This window comes from Podarcis gaigeae (assembly GCF_964106915.1).
Source record: "Podarcis gaigeae genome assembly, chromosome: 13".
Lineage (NCBI taxonomy): Eukaryota > Metazoa > Chordata > Lepidosauria > Squamata > Lacertidae > Podarcis > Podarcis gaigeae.
This window is the reverse complement of record NC_139689.1, coordinates 39,282,373-39,298,969: the sequence shown is the minus strand read 5'-3', so window position 1 is coordinate 39,298,969 and position 16,597 is coordinate 39,282,373. Positions and strand designations below refer to the sequence as shown.

The window sequence follows — 16,597 nt, the reverse complement described above, 5'->3', positions numbered from 1 at the left end:
ACGTTCCGCCATTACCCACCCCACACCCGACGTCATGTGTTTATGATGTCAAGTATAGGGCATCTGGTCACGGCTTCCCCCAAACAACTAAGATTGGCCCATGAGTAGGAAATTCCCCACTCCAGGTATAGATGAAACTGAATTAGATGGACTAATAGCTCTGACTCAGTCTAAGTCTGCGGTCCTTGTACAGCAAAAGGTAAAGGACCGCTGGACGGTTAAGTCCAGTCAAAGGCGACTATGGGGTTGCGGTGCTCATCTTGCTTTCAGGCTGAGGGAGCCAGCGTTTGTCCACAGACAGCTTTCCGGGTCATGTGGCCAGCAGGACTAAACCGCTTCTGACACAATGGAACACCATGATGGAAACCAGAGTGCATAGAAATTCTGTTTACCTTCCCACCACAGAAGTACCTGTTTATCTACTTGCACTGGTGTCTGCTAGGTTGGCAGGAGCTGGGACAGAGCAATGGGAGCTCACCCCATCGCAGGGATTCGAACCACCGACCTTCCAGTTGACAAGCCCAAGAGGCTCAGTGATTTAGACCACAGTGCCACGAGCGTCTCTGTACATTTAGAAGTAGAGAACTTCCCCACTACCTTTCACCTCCAGCACAAATCAAAGGCAGGGCCATACAGAGAAACAAATAATTTAGCAGGAATGAGGAACTTGCACCCTTCCCAATGTTGTCGGACTCCCGTCAGCCTCAGCCAGGATAGTCAATGGTCAGGGATGAATGGAAGGATCCATCAGGTCTCTCAGTTTCTCAGCCACTTTACCTTCCTGCCGCAGCGGTACCTATTTATCTACCTGCACTGGCATGCTTTCGAACTGCTAGGTTGGCAGGAGCTGGGACAGAGCAACGGGAGCTCACCCCTTTATGGGGATTTGAACTGCCGACCTTCCAATCAGCAAGTCCTAGGCTCTGTGGTTTAGACCACAGCACCACCTGCGTCCCTACAAATAATAACAGCACCATACTCATCAATGGGGCTATATAAATTAGCAAACAACAGAACCACATGCTAGGGTTTTTTAAAAAATAAAATAAAAAATAGCAGGCTCCGTTCTTGGGATTCCATGTAAAAAAAGGAGATATACCAGCAAAGGCCACATTTCTCTCCCTATGGAGCAACGATATCAGTGCCAACTCCTAGACTGCCCTCCCTGTGCAAGGTATGAGGTGCAGCCATGTATACAGTGTATGGTACAGCCACAGGCGTGTTCTTTGCGAGATGCTGACGTCATCGCCATGGCGATCCCTCAAGAAACCTGGCGCATGTGAGACTCCGTTGGCCCTGAGCCACAGCAGCCTCATGACGCAAGCGGCACACTCATTTGCCCCCATCCCAAAAGAAGCACCCTAGGGAGGGTTGGAAACATCTTTATGGATTTTATTAAAATAGGAAACTCAGACCAGACCCCAAAATGCCAAGGGAATCGACAGGCCTTGTTTTGTTTTTTTTGTGTGGCCGGAAGTGCAGCCCCCCACCAAACCCCTCATTCCCACCCCCAGATTATTACAAATTAAAAAATACCTCCACGCCCCTGTGTCTCTGGGGGGCACACCGGCCATGCCTGCCATCCCATAGTAATAATACTAGTCATAAAAAATTCCCCCCGAACCCTGTGCGCCTGGCATCCCCGCGTGCTCCAAAGGTGGGGGGGGGGACCCTGGCACCACCATGACCTTTCGTCTCTTTACTTAATTTATTTAGTTTGTATATCCCATTTGGATGAAAATAGAATTTTGACGGAAAGCGGATCAAAATAAGATTTCTTTCTTCTTTTTCATCATCTTCTTCTTCTTCTTCCCTCTCCCGTTTCCCTTGGGTTTTATTTTCCTTTCCTAAAGTTTATTCCCATGACGTCAAAAAGGAAAACAAAGCGGATAGCGATCTTTCCTTATTTTGTTGTTGTTTGTTTTCTTCCTTCCTCTTTTTTTTAAAAAAAAAATTATTAAAGTAATACAGCAGGTAGTTGGATACAGAAACAGCCCCATCTGTATAAAAAGAAAGAAAAAGAAGAAGTCTCCAATGCAGAGGGAGATCGGTAGAAAAAAGAAGAAAAGTGAGGTGGGGGGGTGGAGAAAGGAAAGGGGGGGAAATGGCCAGGCTGAGGGCGAGCATAGTACCTTGTTCTGCAAAAGGAAAATAAGAGAACTGAAAAGGCTAAAGTGGTGAGAATCAAAGGTGTCCACTCGGGCGAGGGCTCAGCATCCAAGATCTGCCACGATGGTGGAAAGATCTGCTGATGTTTGTTTGTTTGTTTGTTTGTGGGGGGGAGGGCACGGAGGAGCCGTTCCTCAACTTCCCCCCCACCGCATGTACGAATCCACTTGCACCCGCCCACCACACAAGAATTCCCCGCTGCCTGGGTCTGTTGGCCGTCATATCTGTGTCTCTTGGACATTCTCTTTCGAGCTGCTCTTGAACAAGAGAGGTTCGTGGATGGAATTGAGCATGGGGTTCTTGGAGCCGCAGGTGAGGGGTCCACCGCCGCTGTTGTTGTTGTAGTGGGCCTTGAAAGCGGCGTAGTGGTTGAGGTGGTCGTGCTCGATGGCGGGCAGAGCCAGGTGGCTGTCGCCGGGGGCCCCGGCCGAGGCGGGCAGCTCATCCTCGACGTTGATGATCTCGATGGTGCGCGTGGGGCCGTGGTGCTTGTGAAGCTGGTGCTGCTTGCGGAGCTTGTAGAAGACGATGAGCATCACGGCAGCCATGAAGGTGATGGCCACGAAGCAGCCGATGATGATCTTGGTGGTCTTCATGACGTCGTCCAGGTCCTTCATGCCGCTCTCGGTGACGTCGGTGATGGGGATGGTGAATGGCTTCTCCGTGCTGCGGGTGCTGCGAGGGGTCAGAGAGGTGGTGGAATAAGTCATGCCCCAGCCCTGAGACGGCGTCGGCCCAGGTTCCTTCTTCGTGGGAACGGATTCTTCTTGGCCCGGGTCCATGGTCTCCACGGTCACCGTTGTGAAGTAGGTGTAACCTGTGGTGGCTGGGTCCACCGCTGAGACGTTGAGTGTGGCCGAAGCCGTGGTGTTGCCTGCTGAATTAGTCACCATGCAGGTGTACTGCCCTGTATCCTGGACGGTCACATTGGTGAAGTTGAGCGTGCCATCGTGGAGGACTGAGATGCGCACCCGGTAGGAACCATGCGTCATCAGCGTGCCGTTGGGTGTCAGCCAGTTGACTGACGTCATGGAGGTCCCCGTCCGGCATTTCAGCTCAGCCGCCATACCCTCAGTCACATTAAGGTCAGTGGGAGGCTCCACTATAACTGGGGCATAGCAGGTGAAATGGCTTTGATCCAGCTCTCCGATGTAGCGCCCTTTGAGGTTGGGTGGGGCGTGGCACCGGGCGCAGCAGGTGGTGTTGTTGGGCACCGTCTCCTTGAGCCACCAGCTGAGCCACAACACGTCGCAGTTGCAGTGCCAAGGGTTGTGGTTGAGGTGGACGCGCTCCAGGCGGTGCAAGGGGGTGAAGAGATCGTGCGGCAAAGACATCAAGTTATTATGGGAGAGGTTGAGCTCCTCCAAGGACTTGAGGTCATCGAACGCGTTGCGTTCGATGGTAGCCACCTGGGCATGCATCAACCACAATTTGCGGAGGCTGGTCAGCCCCTGGAAGGAGCCTGGCCGGATCATGTCCAAGCGATTTCCAGAGAGCTCCAGTTCCTCCAGCCGCACTAAGGCTGTCAAGTTAGGGATGTCCTTGAGATTGCACATGCCCAGGTTCAGGTAGCGCAGGTTGACCAAGCCTTCGAAAGCTGCCTCTGAGATGTACTCCAGCTTCTTGAGCTCTCCGAGGTCCAGTCGGCGCAAGGAAGGGACTCGGTTGAAGGCATAGGAAGGGATGCTTTCGATGGGGTTGTTCCTCAGCCACAGCTCCCGCAACTTGGAGAGGTACTCAAAGGCTTGTGTGGGGACAGTGGTCAGCCGGTTGTCGAAAAGCTCCAGTGTGTTGAGGTTGGGCAAGCCATTGAAGGCTCCCACCTCAATCTTGCGGATGAGGTTCTTGCTGAGCTGCAAAATCTCGAGGTGACGGAGGTGCTTGAAAGTGTCCGTCTTTATGACCTGGATGTTGTTCTCCTGCAGGTTGAGGTACCGCGTGTTGATGGAAATGCTCTCGGGCACCTCCACCAGCTCCCGGCGCGTACAGATGACCCGGCTGGCCTGGTTGCTGCAAGAACAAGCGGCCGGGCAGGAGGTGGGGGAGGCTCCACCCCAAACGAGCGATGGCAGCCAGAGGAAGAAGAGGACCAGGTGCTTCCAAACCATCCTAGAGACTCCAGGCACCAGCGAAGGCTTCCGAGTGCAGCGGCGGGTGGCCATGTCCAATGTTCATGCTTCAGTGAAGAGCAGGGTGGGTGCTCAGGTCTTTAGAAACTGGGGGTGAGAAACAAGAGAAAGAGAAATCAGCCAGGAATCTGATAACTGGGGTTTTGGGAGCATGAGAGCAATCAGAAAAAACAGTAATACTGGCCCCAGTAAAATGCATTTGCTGTTGGTTTGAGATAGGCATAGGGAAGTTCTCCTTTGCACAATGTATTGTGGACACATGTAAATCACTAGCACAAGGTCTGGTGATGGCTGCATACTTGTAATAATAATAATAATAATAATAATAATAATAATAATAATAATAAATTAATTATACCCCACCCATCTGGGCAGCTCCCAACATCATCATCATCATCATCATCATCTTCATAAAGCAATAGAACATCAAACATTAAAAACTTCCCTAAACAGGGCTGCCTTCAGATGTCTTCTAAAAGACAGAGAGTTGTTTATTTCCTTGACATCTGATAGGAGGGAGTTCATACTCCTTCTGCTCTGTCTCTACATTCTCTCTCAGGGAGAACTATTTCGGGTAAGAGAGAGGCATGGAAATATCTGCTCAAGTGAATCTAGTCAAAACAGAGGCATTCCAGAATTTGAGCTGCCAGAGGTTAAAGAGCTGTGTCTGTAAGTGATGGTGTTGGTTGTTGGGTTTCAGAAAAAGTCGCCTTGGCTTCCATGATATCAGTAATGGTCAAGTCTCTCTCTCTGGTCAAGTTGTTAGGGGCCTGAGATTTTACCACTCACACCTATTATTATTATTATTATCATCATCGTCGTCGTCGTCGTCATCGTCACCACCACCACCACCACCACCACCTATGCTACCATTCATCTGAGAATCACAAGACTGTACTGCTTCAGAATACAGAGGGAGAGTTGTATAAAGCCACTTCCGACCTTGGGAGGAGGTGGTGTTGTGGGCATCACGCCCCAACACGCACACGGAGGCTGGCTTCCAGCCCGGCGCGATCTGGGAAATCCTTGGCCGCGTCATCCCCGGGGCAGCCAATCGGCTGGCCCAGGGGGTGTGGCTTGCCTCATTTAAGGCAAGCGTGGCTGGGAATCTCCCTCTTTGGCCATTCAGCTGCGTTTGTTCCCCACCAGCCCTTCAAGGTTGCTCTTTTGACCTTGCTATGGCCACTTGGCAAATTGGCACCAGCCATTTGGTTTTTCGCCTACCTTGTAGCAAATTGTCATAACTTTCTCGGCTTTGGCGGTTAGGCATTGGTATGGGTATTGTTATGTAGATGTATGTATTAGATTCCACCTAAACATTAGGAAGAACTTCCTGACAGTAAGAGCTGTTCGACAGTGGAATTTGCTGCCAAGGAGTGTGGTGGAGTCTCCTTCCTTGGAGGTCTTTAAGCAGAGGCTTGACAGCCATATGTCAGGAGTGCTCTGATGGTGTTTCCTGCTTGGCAGGGGGTTGGACTCGATGGCCCTTGTGGTCTCTTCCAACTCTATGATTCTATGATTCTATGGAGCGCCATCACCTCCCCCAAATATTGAAGCGTAGTCCAGTAAAGGATTCCGGGGTGCGCGGCCTCGTCTGAAGCCTATGAAGGTCAGGGCCTAAAGCGCACCCCCGAGAGGTGACCCCTGGGGAGTCCCTAGTTTATGTGCATCAGCAGGGCTCTCCCTGCTGGTGTTAACCCTTCCCGGTCTTCAAGCAATCAGGCTGAAGCCGGATAGTCGATAGGACCAGTGCCTAAACCAATACCGCTCATCACCTGTAACCAATAAAGTTGTGGCCTAATTTTAGACCATTAACCTAAATTACTGTGTCCTGTGTCTTTATTTCTATTGGTGGAAGGCAGGATCTCACCACGCAAATGAATAGTTGTATGACTCCCTGCAGAATAAAAGCTAGAACGTTAGATGTCAAAGCTAAGACCTTGACATGCTAATTTTCTATGTTCAAGGATCTGAACACTTGTGTTTGTGTGTTTCATATAATGGAAAAGTAAGGTTGCAGTCCCTCCTCTTCAGTTCTAAAGCATCACCATCCCAAGAATGCTGTACCATGTGATTTATTTCTGGTGTTCTACACAAAAGCTGGTGCATTGCAAAAATTTGTGTTCATCTTTTTATCTTAGTACAGTTTTGAAAGCTTTTTGCAAAAGCTTCATTCCTAAGGCTTAGTTTTCAAGACGTAAGTCCCATTGAACTCAGTGGAGCTTATTTCTAAGTAAACATGCTTCACATCAGGAAGAAAAACAGGGTAACATCACCTTCTGAAATGCAGTGTACTTTATAATTCCTTGCACAGTGCAGGAGAGCATTGCCTCCCCAAACACAACCACGTTTGGATTGACATTGCCCTCAAGCAGTGAAAAAAAATGGATGCTCAGATTCTTATTTCATTTAACACCAACAACTTGGCTAGTTGTCAGCTGTGGAAGAAAAATAATAACAGGCATCTATGTTTATGTCAATTTATTTATACTCACTCTAGCAAAAGAGTGGCATAGAAACCAGATTAGTAGATTATCTGTACTCTACTGGCTATGCCCAGGTACCAAGGGAATAGCCAGCCACATTGGCAAAGCTGTAAAGTGGACATTATGGCATCAGATACTGCAGCCCCAGACATAATTTCTTTCTCAGTTAACTCTGCAAGCTGCAATTTTTATTGGCTACGACCGATGCATTAAAGCAATGTTGTGTCATTCCGCAGCCTAGTTTCTGTGGGAGTTCTGGCCATATTTTCAACCTGAGTGAGAGTTAGGATGTCTAGAGCATCTTAAACACCATTTGGAGCAGTGGCTTAAACAGTCAGGGAACCCTCAGCCACCTCCTCTATAAAGCCCCACCCCCTGGAATAATAATAATAATAATAATAATAATAATAATAATAATAATAATAATAATAATAATAATAATAATTTATTATGTCTGGGCTTCCCCAGCCACTCTGGGCGGCTTCCAAGCAAATATTAAAATACAGTCCTGCTTTTCCTTGGGACATCCCTATTTTCATCGGAAAAATGTCGGAGGGTATGGAGTTACGTGACCCCCGAGCCAAGGAGATAAGTAACTAGACAACCTTTAGGAAACATCTGAAGGCAGCCCTGTATTGGAAAGTTTTTTTAAAATGTTCGATATTTTATTATGTTTTTATATCTGTTGGAAGCCGCCCAGAGTGGCTGGGGCAAACCGGACAGATGGGCGGGGTACAAATAATTAAATTATTGTTATTATAGAGTAGGACGTCTGTATTTTCATTGGAGAAATGTTGGAGGGTATGGTCCCCGCTTCCAAAAGTGCAGGAAAAAGCTCAATCAAAGACTTCAGCCTAGCATTGCTTTAGACACCAAATAAAACCCCCATTATTTCACTAGGTTTTAAAAGGGTTTTAATGTGATTTGTGCTATTTTAATCTGCTGGCTGCTTTGGCTATATTTTATTGGTGATTGCTTTGTTTTATGGCAATGGATCCAACTATGTCATACTCCGAGTAGACTCGCTGAAATCAATAGACTTATGTTAGTCATGCCCATTAATTTACTGGATAGAAACCTGTGTTACTTGCACTCAGTTCCCATTGTAATCAAGTCACCGCCAGTGGCATAGCGTGGGTTGTCAGCACCCGGGGCAAGGCAAGTAATTTGCGCCCCCTAACCTGTGGATTTTAGCACTCGAGTCTCTTCCACTAGATTAGTGGTGCCCCCCCCCCAGATGTTGTGCTTGGTGCGGCCGGCCCCCCCTGCACCCCCCACGCTATGCCACTGGTCACTGCTAACTTGATTTTCAATGGGGCCTTAGCTCAATCAACTTTACCGTCTGTATCCAGCCTGTTGCTCACCTTGTGAAAAGGCTGGATATAAATATTTTTAAACCATTGAAAAACAAAGCTTTTTTTGTTTTTGTTTTTTGAAAAACAAAAAAAAGCCTGCCTTTTGATTGATTAATCAAGTAAAGGTAAACACATGTGTATTAGCAAAAACCCAGAGTGGACATCGTTCTGAAACACCAAAAGAAGTGTGAGATAAATGAAATGAGACGCAAATTATTTCAATAATTTATAGCCCCCTTCTCCCATTTTCGATGAAAATGTGCAAACTGGCATGCAGTTAAAAAGAAAGACTAAAACATCAAATTAAAACGTGACAGCTCAATGCAAAGCAAAATTCAAAAGCAACACGCTGCAGCAAAAATGTTAAAATACTTAGGATGGCTAACAGCCCAACATATATTAGATTTACTTAGAAGATTACATCGAAATCACACATGCACAGACAATAAATAAAGATATTGACCTTGTGCCTATAACTTAGCAAACAGGACGCCACACAGACCCCTTGCCACACCCCAGAAAGAATGCTCCATCAATGGAACTGCACCACTGACAATTCTCTTTCCCTAGTTACTTCTTCCGCCACCTCACTTCCTGCATTGCAGATGACCAACTCCACCCCCATCGTTCTGCCCGGACACTGAGGTCCAGCGTCGAGGGTCTTCTAGCGGTTCCCTTACTGCAAGAAGCCAAGTTACAGGGAACCAGGCAGAGGGCCTTCTTGGTGGTGGTGCCTGCCCTGTGGAATGCCCTCCCATCAGATGTCAAGGAAATAAACAACTATCTGACTTTTAGAAGACATCTGAAGGCAACCCTGTTTAGGGAAGCTTTTAGTAACTGGTGTTTTCATGTATTTTTTATACTTTGTTGGAAGCCGCCCAGAGTGGCTGGGGAAATAAATAATATAAATAAATAATATTATAAATAATAAATTATTATTATTATTATTATTATTATTATTATTATTATTATTATTATTCTACAATCGTATGATTCTACCTCTGAAGGTGAGTCTCAGGAAAAGGCCTCTGAAGAAGATGCTAGCACTTGGGCATATTCTCATAGAAGCACCATACCCTCCCGATTTCCCAGGGACAGCCCCAGAATTAACGAAATCCATCCCGGCTTCTGATTTGATCCTGGAATGTCCCTATTTCCCCTGCCAGAAGAGGCCCAGCAGGGCTGAGGTTGGTGGAGCCCAGCTCGGTGAAACAAGGCTAATATTCTGGAAATCCTTGTCTGTGAAAGGATTCTGTGAAAGTGTAACAACCTTTCTTGTGGATTGTTGGACTCTCTGAACTGACAGGTGGAATAGACATTTTCACATAATATGGACCTTATGCATAAACTGATTAGAGAATGAACTGATCCACTGGGTCTTCTCCTGTTTTCGTTGAACTTTATGAGCTGCTTCTGTTGAAATCTACAATTCTATACAATGAATAGTATATATTATTTTTTCAAACGTACAGCCGGTTACGCCTTGTGTGTTTGTTGAATATGTTTCATGTAACCAGAGGTTTGTTGTTGTTTTGTGCATCAGTTAGCCAGCATAAGTTGCCACTTGTTCTTGAAATTATTGTAGGTGTGTGCAATATGTTAAAAAAGAAAGAAGCCAAATTAGGTAATAAAACTAGTGGTAGCAGTACAACCTGCCTCCCCACTGCCCAATAAAGCTATGCCCTATCTTGAAAGGGTAAAAGGTTATCTGAAATTTTCAGTGTTAGAATGTAAGACACCTTTTCTATTTTGTGCTACCCGCTGGAACTGTGATACCCTGAAACACATTTTTTTAATGCGTTCCTGTCAGAGGCTCAGGAGCAGAGGCACAGGGAAGAGAGGAAATGGAGAGCGAAGGGGAAGAATCTGAGGGCAGCGTAGGAGAAGATGACAGTGGCCCGAGAGATTCCATGAGCCTCTCCAGCGAATCAGAAGATTCACAGAAGGGGGCGCCGGTGGCCAGGGCAAGGGGGGTCCCAAGGGGGACACTCCAGAAGCAAGGGGCCAGCGGGGACTCCCAGAGCAGCAGTTGGAGATCAGGACCAGCTTCCCCACCAGAGCGTAGTGGGGGGGAAGAGTCCCAGGTATCGGGGCCAGCGTCTCCCCCAGCAGGGAGAGAAGATGAGTCAGGGCTGACCACGCCTCCATCGGAGAGTCAGGGAACGGAGGGGAGGTCAGGTCCAGCTAGCCTCCCGGAAGAGGGAAGCAGTGACAGAAGCAGTGTAACCGTGAGGAGGAAGGCCGCTGGGTTGGCGCGAGCTCCAAGTTCAAATGTACAGGTGCGCGGGACAGCAGAGAACCCGGATTGGGAACCAGGTCCTAAAGCCCGCCGGAGGCAGGGGGAGGAGTCAGGGGACTCAGCGTCAGTTCCTTTCACTTTCAGCCCCATACTTTAAAAAATATGACCTCCCACCAGTTAATCAACTCAGCTTCAGTTGATTAATCTACTGTCCAAAGCTTGCAGCATTAGTTAACAGGGCTCTTGAGCAACAATTGCAATGAATAGCCATTCATCCATTAGACGTCGCCTGGAAAGGACATTAAAACTGGCTGGAGTGCAAGAAGAATTGGAGGGGGTGGGTCGAGTGGGGTGAAAATGAGGTTGTGCTGTCAACCTCAATAAGGCTACTCTGCAGTCCGGCAGTCCGGACAAGCAATTACATTCCTGGACACTGCTGGGCATTGGAGAAAAGGAAGGAGAGGGCAAAGTTGAAACATTCAAGAGCAGAGAATACATCTTTTGTTAATGAGACCTGGAGCAAGTACAGGAAACCGAGGTTAGGTCAGGATCTGCAGAAAAAGCAAGAGGGGGGTGTTTTTGGATGAATAAACAAGGAGGGAGGGGACGAGAGAGGGAGGGTGGCAAGCAATTATGCTCCTTGGGACACGATGACTGGAATACTGGTGACCACTTTCTGTAAGGCCATTGGAATGCAAGAGAAGGGATTATACCAGAGTGTTTAAGTAAGCCTCAGAGTTCACTGAGGCCCCTGATAAAGTATAATTAGCTAAAAATAGTGCTGAACCTAACTTGCTCCCAAACGTTTCTCCTCTATGGGTTTTGATGCAGCAGATTCTCCAGATCTTCTCCTGTCAACAAAGAACTGACCTTGCTCTGATACCCAACCAGTATTTGATTCCAATCTTTGATATTTGATACATCTGAGTTCAAGACGGGATGCCTTGACAGCTGATATTTGACAGTAGTTGGCCACCGGCACGAAACAGCATTTAGCGTTTCACGGCGCTCTGTAATGAACGTTCGGCGATGCTCAGCACTTTATCTTTGACACACAATGGTAATTCTACATTTGACTGCTGGAAGCTTTCCCCCATTTCAAATTTGCCATCTGTGCAAACCAAGGATGCCAGCAAGTCGAAAGGCTTCAACCCAAGATGTACATACCTGGGAGTAACCCCACTGAACTCAGAAGGGTTTACTCCTGGGTAGACACACACACAAAGAACTACACTGTTAAAACACTTAAATTTGAGAGGAAACCTTGCAGTCGGATTTGGAACTCTGAATTTCAATTTTGAAATGGCTCTTGTAGAACTGGCCTGACCTACGAAGAAGACAGGTTTATTTATTTATTTGACTTGCAAATGACTGCAAGAAGGTCACGCTAAAGGTCGCAACCATCGCTTAAGCACTGGCTAAAATGCAATTAAACCATGTTAACACCCATGCGCTTGATTATCATTTGGCTCAACGGGGATCTGACGACTCTCTTTTTTTTATGAAACCTTGATCTGTGTTGATGGCAGATTATCTTTTTTAAGATTATGGCAGTGCCCTGTTTATGCTGGTCATTATCGATATTGCACCATCAATGTGCATTGCTCCTTAACAAACAGCACAGCATCCTGCCTTAAGGAATGTGCTATCTAAAATGAATTCATCGCAGGGGAGACGAAAGAGAAAAGAGGTGGAGGCTGAAGAAAACAGGAGGAAAATAAGCATTTTAGCATGGGTGGGGAACTGTGAAGAACTGGAAGCTTTTTAACTCCCATCTGCCCCAGCTAGCATGTAGTTCAGCAACAATTACAAGACCATAGGTTCACTGTCCCTGAATTTCAGCCTATGGCTGGAAAGAAATGAACTCTGATGATGATGGTGATGATGATGACAAAAACAGGAGAAAAGCCTGCTGGACCAAAGGCGCATCTAGTCCAGTCTACTGTTGTCAAAGTGGCCAACTAGATGCCTAACACAAGTTCCAGATAAGGATAATGATGATAAATCTTTAAAACCAACTTTTGTTCAAAACTTGGAATGGCAAAACTGGAAACCCTACTCCATACCCTCCAACATTTCTCCTATGAAAATAGGGACTTGACTGAACCTTTCCAAGTATTTGTTTTAGCCTTTGCTGAGTTTCTCAATGGGGCAAACCATTGGGAATGTTGCAGCATATTCACAGACACCCCCCCCCAGTGTCCCTATTTTCCAGGGACAGTCCAGGATTTACAGAAGCACCCCCCCCCCCCAGTGTCCCTATTTTCCAGGGACAGTCCAGGATTTACAGAAGCAGTCCCAGTTTCTGATCTGACCCTGGAATGTTCAGCTTTTCCTTAGGACATTCCTATTTTCATTGGAGAAATATTGGAAGATATGGAGTTATGTGATCCCCGAGACAAGGAGATAAGTAACTAGACAACCTTTAGAAGATGACTGAAAGCAGCCCTGTATAGGGAAGTTTTAAAATGTTCGATGTTGTATTATATGAAGATATCATAAAATATGTTTCCAACATATGTTTCCAACAAAAATGCTGGAAGCTGCCCAGAGCGGCTGGGCAACAATGTCAGATGGGCAGGGTATAAATATTATTATTATTCTTATGGAACCGGATGTCCGTTTTCATTGGAGTAATGTTGGAGGCTATATATTTAGAGCCTGCCTAAAGCTGCCGGTGCAGGGTGCTGAACCAAATTCCACTGTATCAAAAGCCACGCAGTGTCTGCCTTAATGCCACAGAACGGCAAACCTCTGTTTGTTGCCCATTACTATCTGGAGCAAGTATGAACAGATTTCAGGCTTGTAGATTTGTCATTATTATGTATCAGGTTTCTGGGTAATAGCTCAAAGGCCTGCTAGTGTGCAGCCTGGCAAAACAACCGACTGCATCTGTGGCATTAATAATAATAATAACAACAATAATAATAATAAGGTTTGAGAACCAAGGTACCACTGTACTTGGATGGAGTGGGTACTTAAGCAGAAATGTACCATCCTTTTTTTTCCTTTCGAGGAGGCGGGAGTTCCCCCACAATACCGAGTTCTAGAAACTTGATCTTTTTAAAAAACAGAAACAAAACAAAAACCTGAATGGGAAGGTCCTAAGAAGAGGGGGGGGGGCACATTTTTCACAGATCACATTCATGCAAAAAGGCCCAGCCCCTGGTATTCCGAGCCACCTAACAATCACAGTCCTTGCATGAGATGGGATACAACTCAGTGCAGATCTGGGAAGCCTAGAGTGTGGCCAGGGGAAGGAGAGGGTAAAGAATGGAAGATGATTTCCCTCTGCAGGACTGATAGGATTAGGATGATCAAAATAGGATTTAAAAAAAAATAAATCTGTTGAGTGTCCAGGCACTTAACGGGGATGAGCCAGGCAACTGAGATTATGGATTAGTGGTAAAAGGAGGGGGGAGGGAGAGGGAGAGAGACAGAAATGCAATAGAGTGGACTTCACTTATAACTGTGTTTCATGAGTATTTGCACTTTATATTTGTATCAGTATATGTCTGGCTGCTGGTCCCATCACCTCCTGGCAAATAGAAGGGGAAGGAATGAAGGCAGTGAGAGATTTTATTTTCTTGGGCTCCATGATCACTGCAGATGGTGACAGCAGCCACGAAATTAAAAGATGCCTGCTTCTTGGAAGAAAAAGCAATGACAAACCTAGACAGCTTCTTAAAAAGCAGAGACATCACTTTGCCAACAAAGGTCCGTATAGTTAAAGCTATGGTTTTCCCCGTAGTGATGTATGGAAGTGAGAGCTGGACCATAAAGAAGGCTGATCGCCGAAGAATTGATGCTTATGAATTATGGTGCTGGAGGAGACTCTTGAGAGTCCCATGGACTGCAAGAAGATCAAACCGATCCATTCTGAAGGAAATCAGCCCTGAGTGCTCACTGGAAGGACAAATCCTGAAGCTGAGGCTCCAATACTTTGGCCACCTCCTGAGAAGAGAAGACTCCCTAGAAAAGACCCTGATGTCGGGAAAGACTGAGGGCACAAGGAGAAGGGGACGATAGAGGACGAGATGGTTGGACAGTGTTCTCGAAGCTACCAGCATGAGTTTGACCAAACTGCGGGAGGCAGTGGAAGACAGGAGTGCCTGGCGTGCTCTGGTTCATGGGGTCACGAAGAGTCAGACACGACTAAATGACTAAACAACAACAAAATGTCTGGCTGCTAGTGAAATGCACACACACAGCTGCTGAAAAGCAGAGATAATCAAGGATTGGGCTAGCAGACAGCTGCAGGGTCAAGCATGGAGGCAGATAAGGGCGCTAGGGTCCAAATCACACAGCTCAGATGAAAGGGGGTAGATGGGAGAGGAATGATGAGACAGGCATTTGTGTGTCAGAGCAGAGTGTCCATGTGTCCTGTTTTACAGAGGGCAACCCTCTTTTGAAGAGCTGTCAGGGGACAGTCTCCCATTTGGAGAAGTCCTCTGTGTGAGGTGCTGTCAAGTCCAAATTGCATAAATAAAACCTGGGAGAAGAGAAAGCAGAGGCCAGAAAATTGTCCATCAGCAGTTAAAACTTGGGGGAGTAGGCTGAGGATCCATAGAAGTCACCTGTTCGCACAGAACTCTCAACTCATGTAAGATGCATTGTATTCCTTTTTAAATTACGGTGATACTTTGGTTCCCAAACACTTTGGTACTCAAACAACTTGGAACCTGAACATTGCAAACCCAGAAATAAGTGTTCCGGTTTGCGAACATTTTTCAGAAGCCGAACATGCTCTGGTTTGAGTGTTACGCTTCCGTTTTGAATGCCACACTTCCGTTTTGAGTGTTACGCTGAGGTCTGTCTGTTTTTGCCGTTTATTTTGCATTTTTGTGGCTCTTTTGTTTTGTTTTTGTGTGGAACCCAGTTCAGCTACTGATCGATTGATTGTGTGACTGTGGTACATTGTTTATTGCTTTCATTTTATGGATCAATGGTCTCGTTAGATAGTAAAATTCATGTTACATTGCTGTTTTGGGGGTTGTTTTTAAAAGCCTGGAACAGATTAATCCATTTCGCATTGCTTTCTATGGCAAAGCATGCCGTGGTTTTGGAACGCTTTGGTTTTGGAACGGTCTTCTGGAACGGAATAAGTTTGAGAACCAAGGTACCACTGTATAGCAATTTTGCATTGTTTTGCATCTATACATATGAATCAGCATGTGCACATTGGCAGCCTTTTTCTGTCTTTCAGTGCTCTGTGAGCGCCCACCCTGCAGCGGAGACAGGGAGAAAGGGAAAGCAGGAGATGGAAAGCAGGAAACGTAAGGAAAGAAAAAGGAAGATGGAGGCAGGCTTTCAGCTTTCCAGCCAGGCCCCTACCTTTGCACACACACGTTTGTGTCCAAGGACCCTTCTATGCTGCCTTGCCACCTGCCTGAATCCAAGAGAACAAGGGAGGCAGGGGCCCATATGCAGTGGTACCTCAGGTTAAGTACTTAATTCGTTCTGGAGGTCCGTTCTTAACCTGAAACTGTTCTTAACCTGAAACACCACTTTAGCAAATGGGGCTTCCTGCTGCCGCCGCGCCACCAGAGCACGATTTCTGTTCTTATCCTGAAGCAAAGTTCTTAACCTGAAGCACTATTTCTGGGTTAGCGGAGTCTGTAACCTGAAGCGTATGTAACCCGAGGTACCACTGTATTTGATCTGCACCAGGACCAGGGGCAACCCCAAAACCAACTAGGGAGACAGATTGCCGTAGTTTTTAGCACCTCCACAGGCAGCGAATGCAGCTGTTGTCAAACTGGCATCTGTTCTGGGCTGCCCCAGGTCACGTGGTGACTTACTGTGATGACTTCATGGGGAGTTCTGGCACCACTTTTTCCTTGGGGAAAAAAACACGGAGGGCAACTAACGGCAATTTGGGTTTCCTGGGGGGGGGGGAAGGAACCCTGTCCATAGCCCAACGGGTGCTTGTTCTGTTCTCGTGTACATTCTAAGAAGCTGTTACGGAAATTACGGGGGGGGGCACATCTTTAAAGTTGTTAAATGTTACAAATATTATGCATAAATGTATCCTTTCGACTTGACAGCTCAGGGAAGTTAAAAAGGTAAAGGGACCCCTGACCATTAGGTCCAGTCATGGCCGACTCTGGGGTTGCGGCGCTCATCGCGCTTTATTGGCCAAGGGAGCCGGCGTGCAGATTCTGGGTCATGTGGCCAGCATGACTAAGCTGCTTCTGGTGAACCAGAGCAGCATACGGA

At 46.8% G+C, this 16,597-nt stretch overlaps 1 protein-coding gene across 3 annotated transcripts in view; it reads right to left on the bottom strand.

The window, feature by feature from the left end:
• Nucleotides 1-1,376: 1,376 nt before the first annotated feature.
• Nucleotides 1,377-16,597, bottom strand: part of LRRC4B (leucine rich repeat containing 4B) — a 158,708-nt gene continuing 143,487 nt past the window's right edge. For all 3 annotated transcript variants that reach the window (XM_083709395.1, XM_083709397.1, XM_083709396.1), the window contains exon 2: nucleotides 1,377-4,385. In XM_083709395.1, coding sequence (XP_083565521.1) covers nucleotides 2,388-4,331 — 1,944 coding nt within the window. In that variant the 5' untranslated portion in view covers nucleotides 4,332-4,385 and the 3' untranslated portion in view covers nucleotides 1,377-2,387. The remainder of the gene's footprint in view (nucleotides 4,386-16,597) is intronic.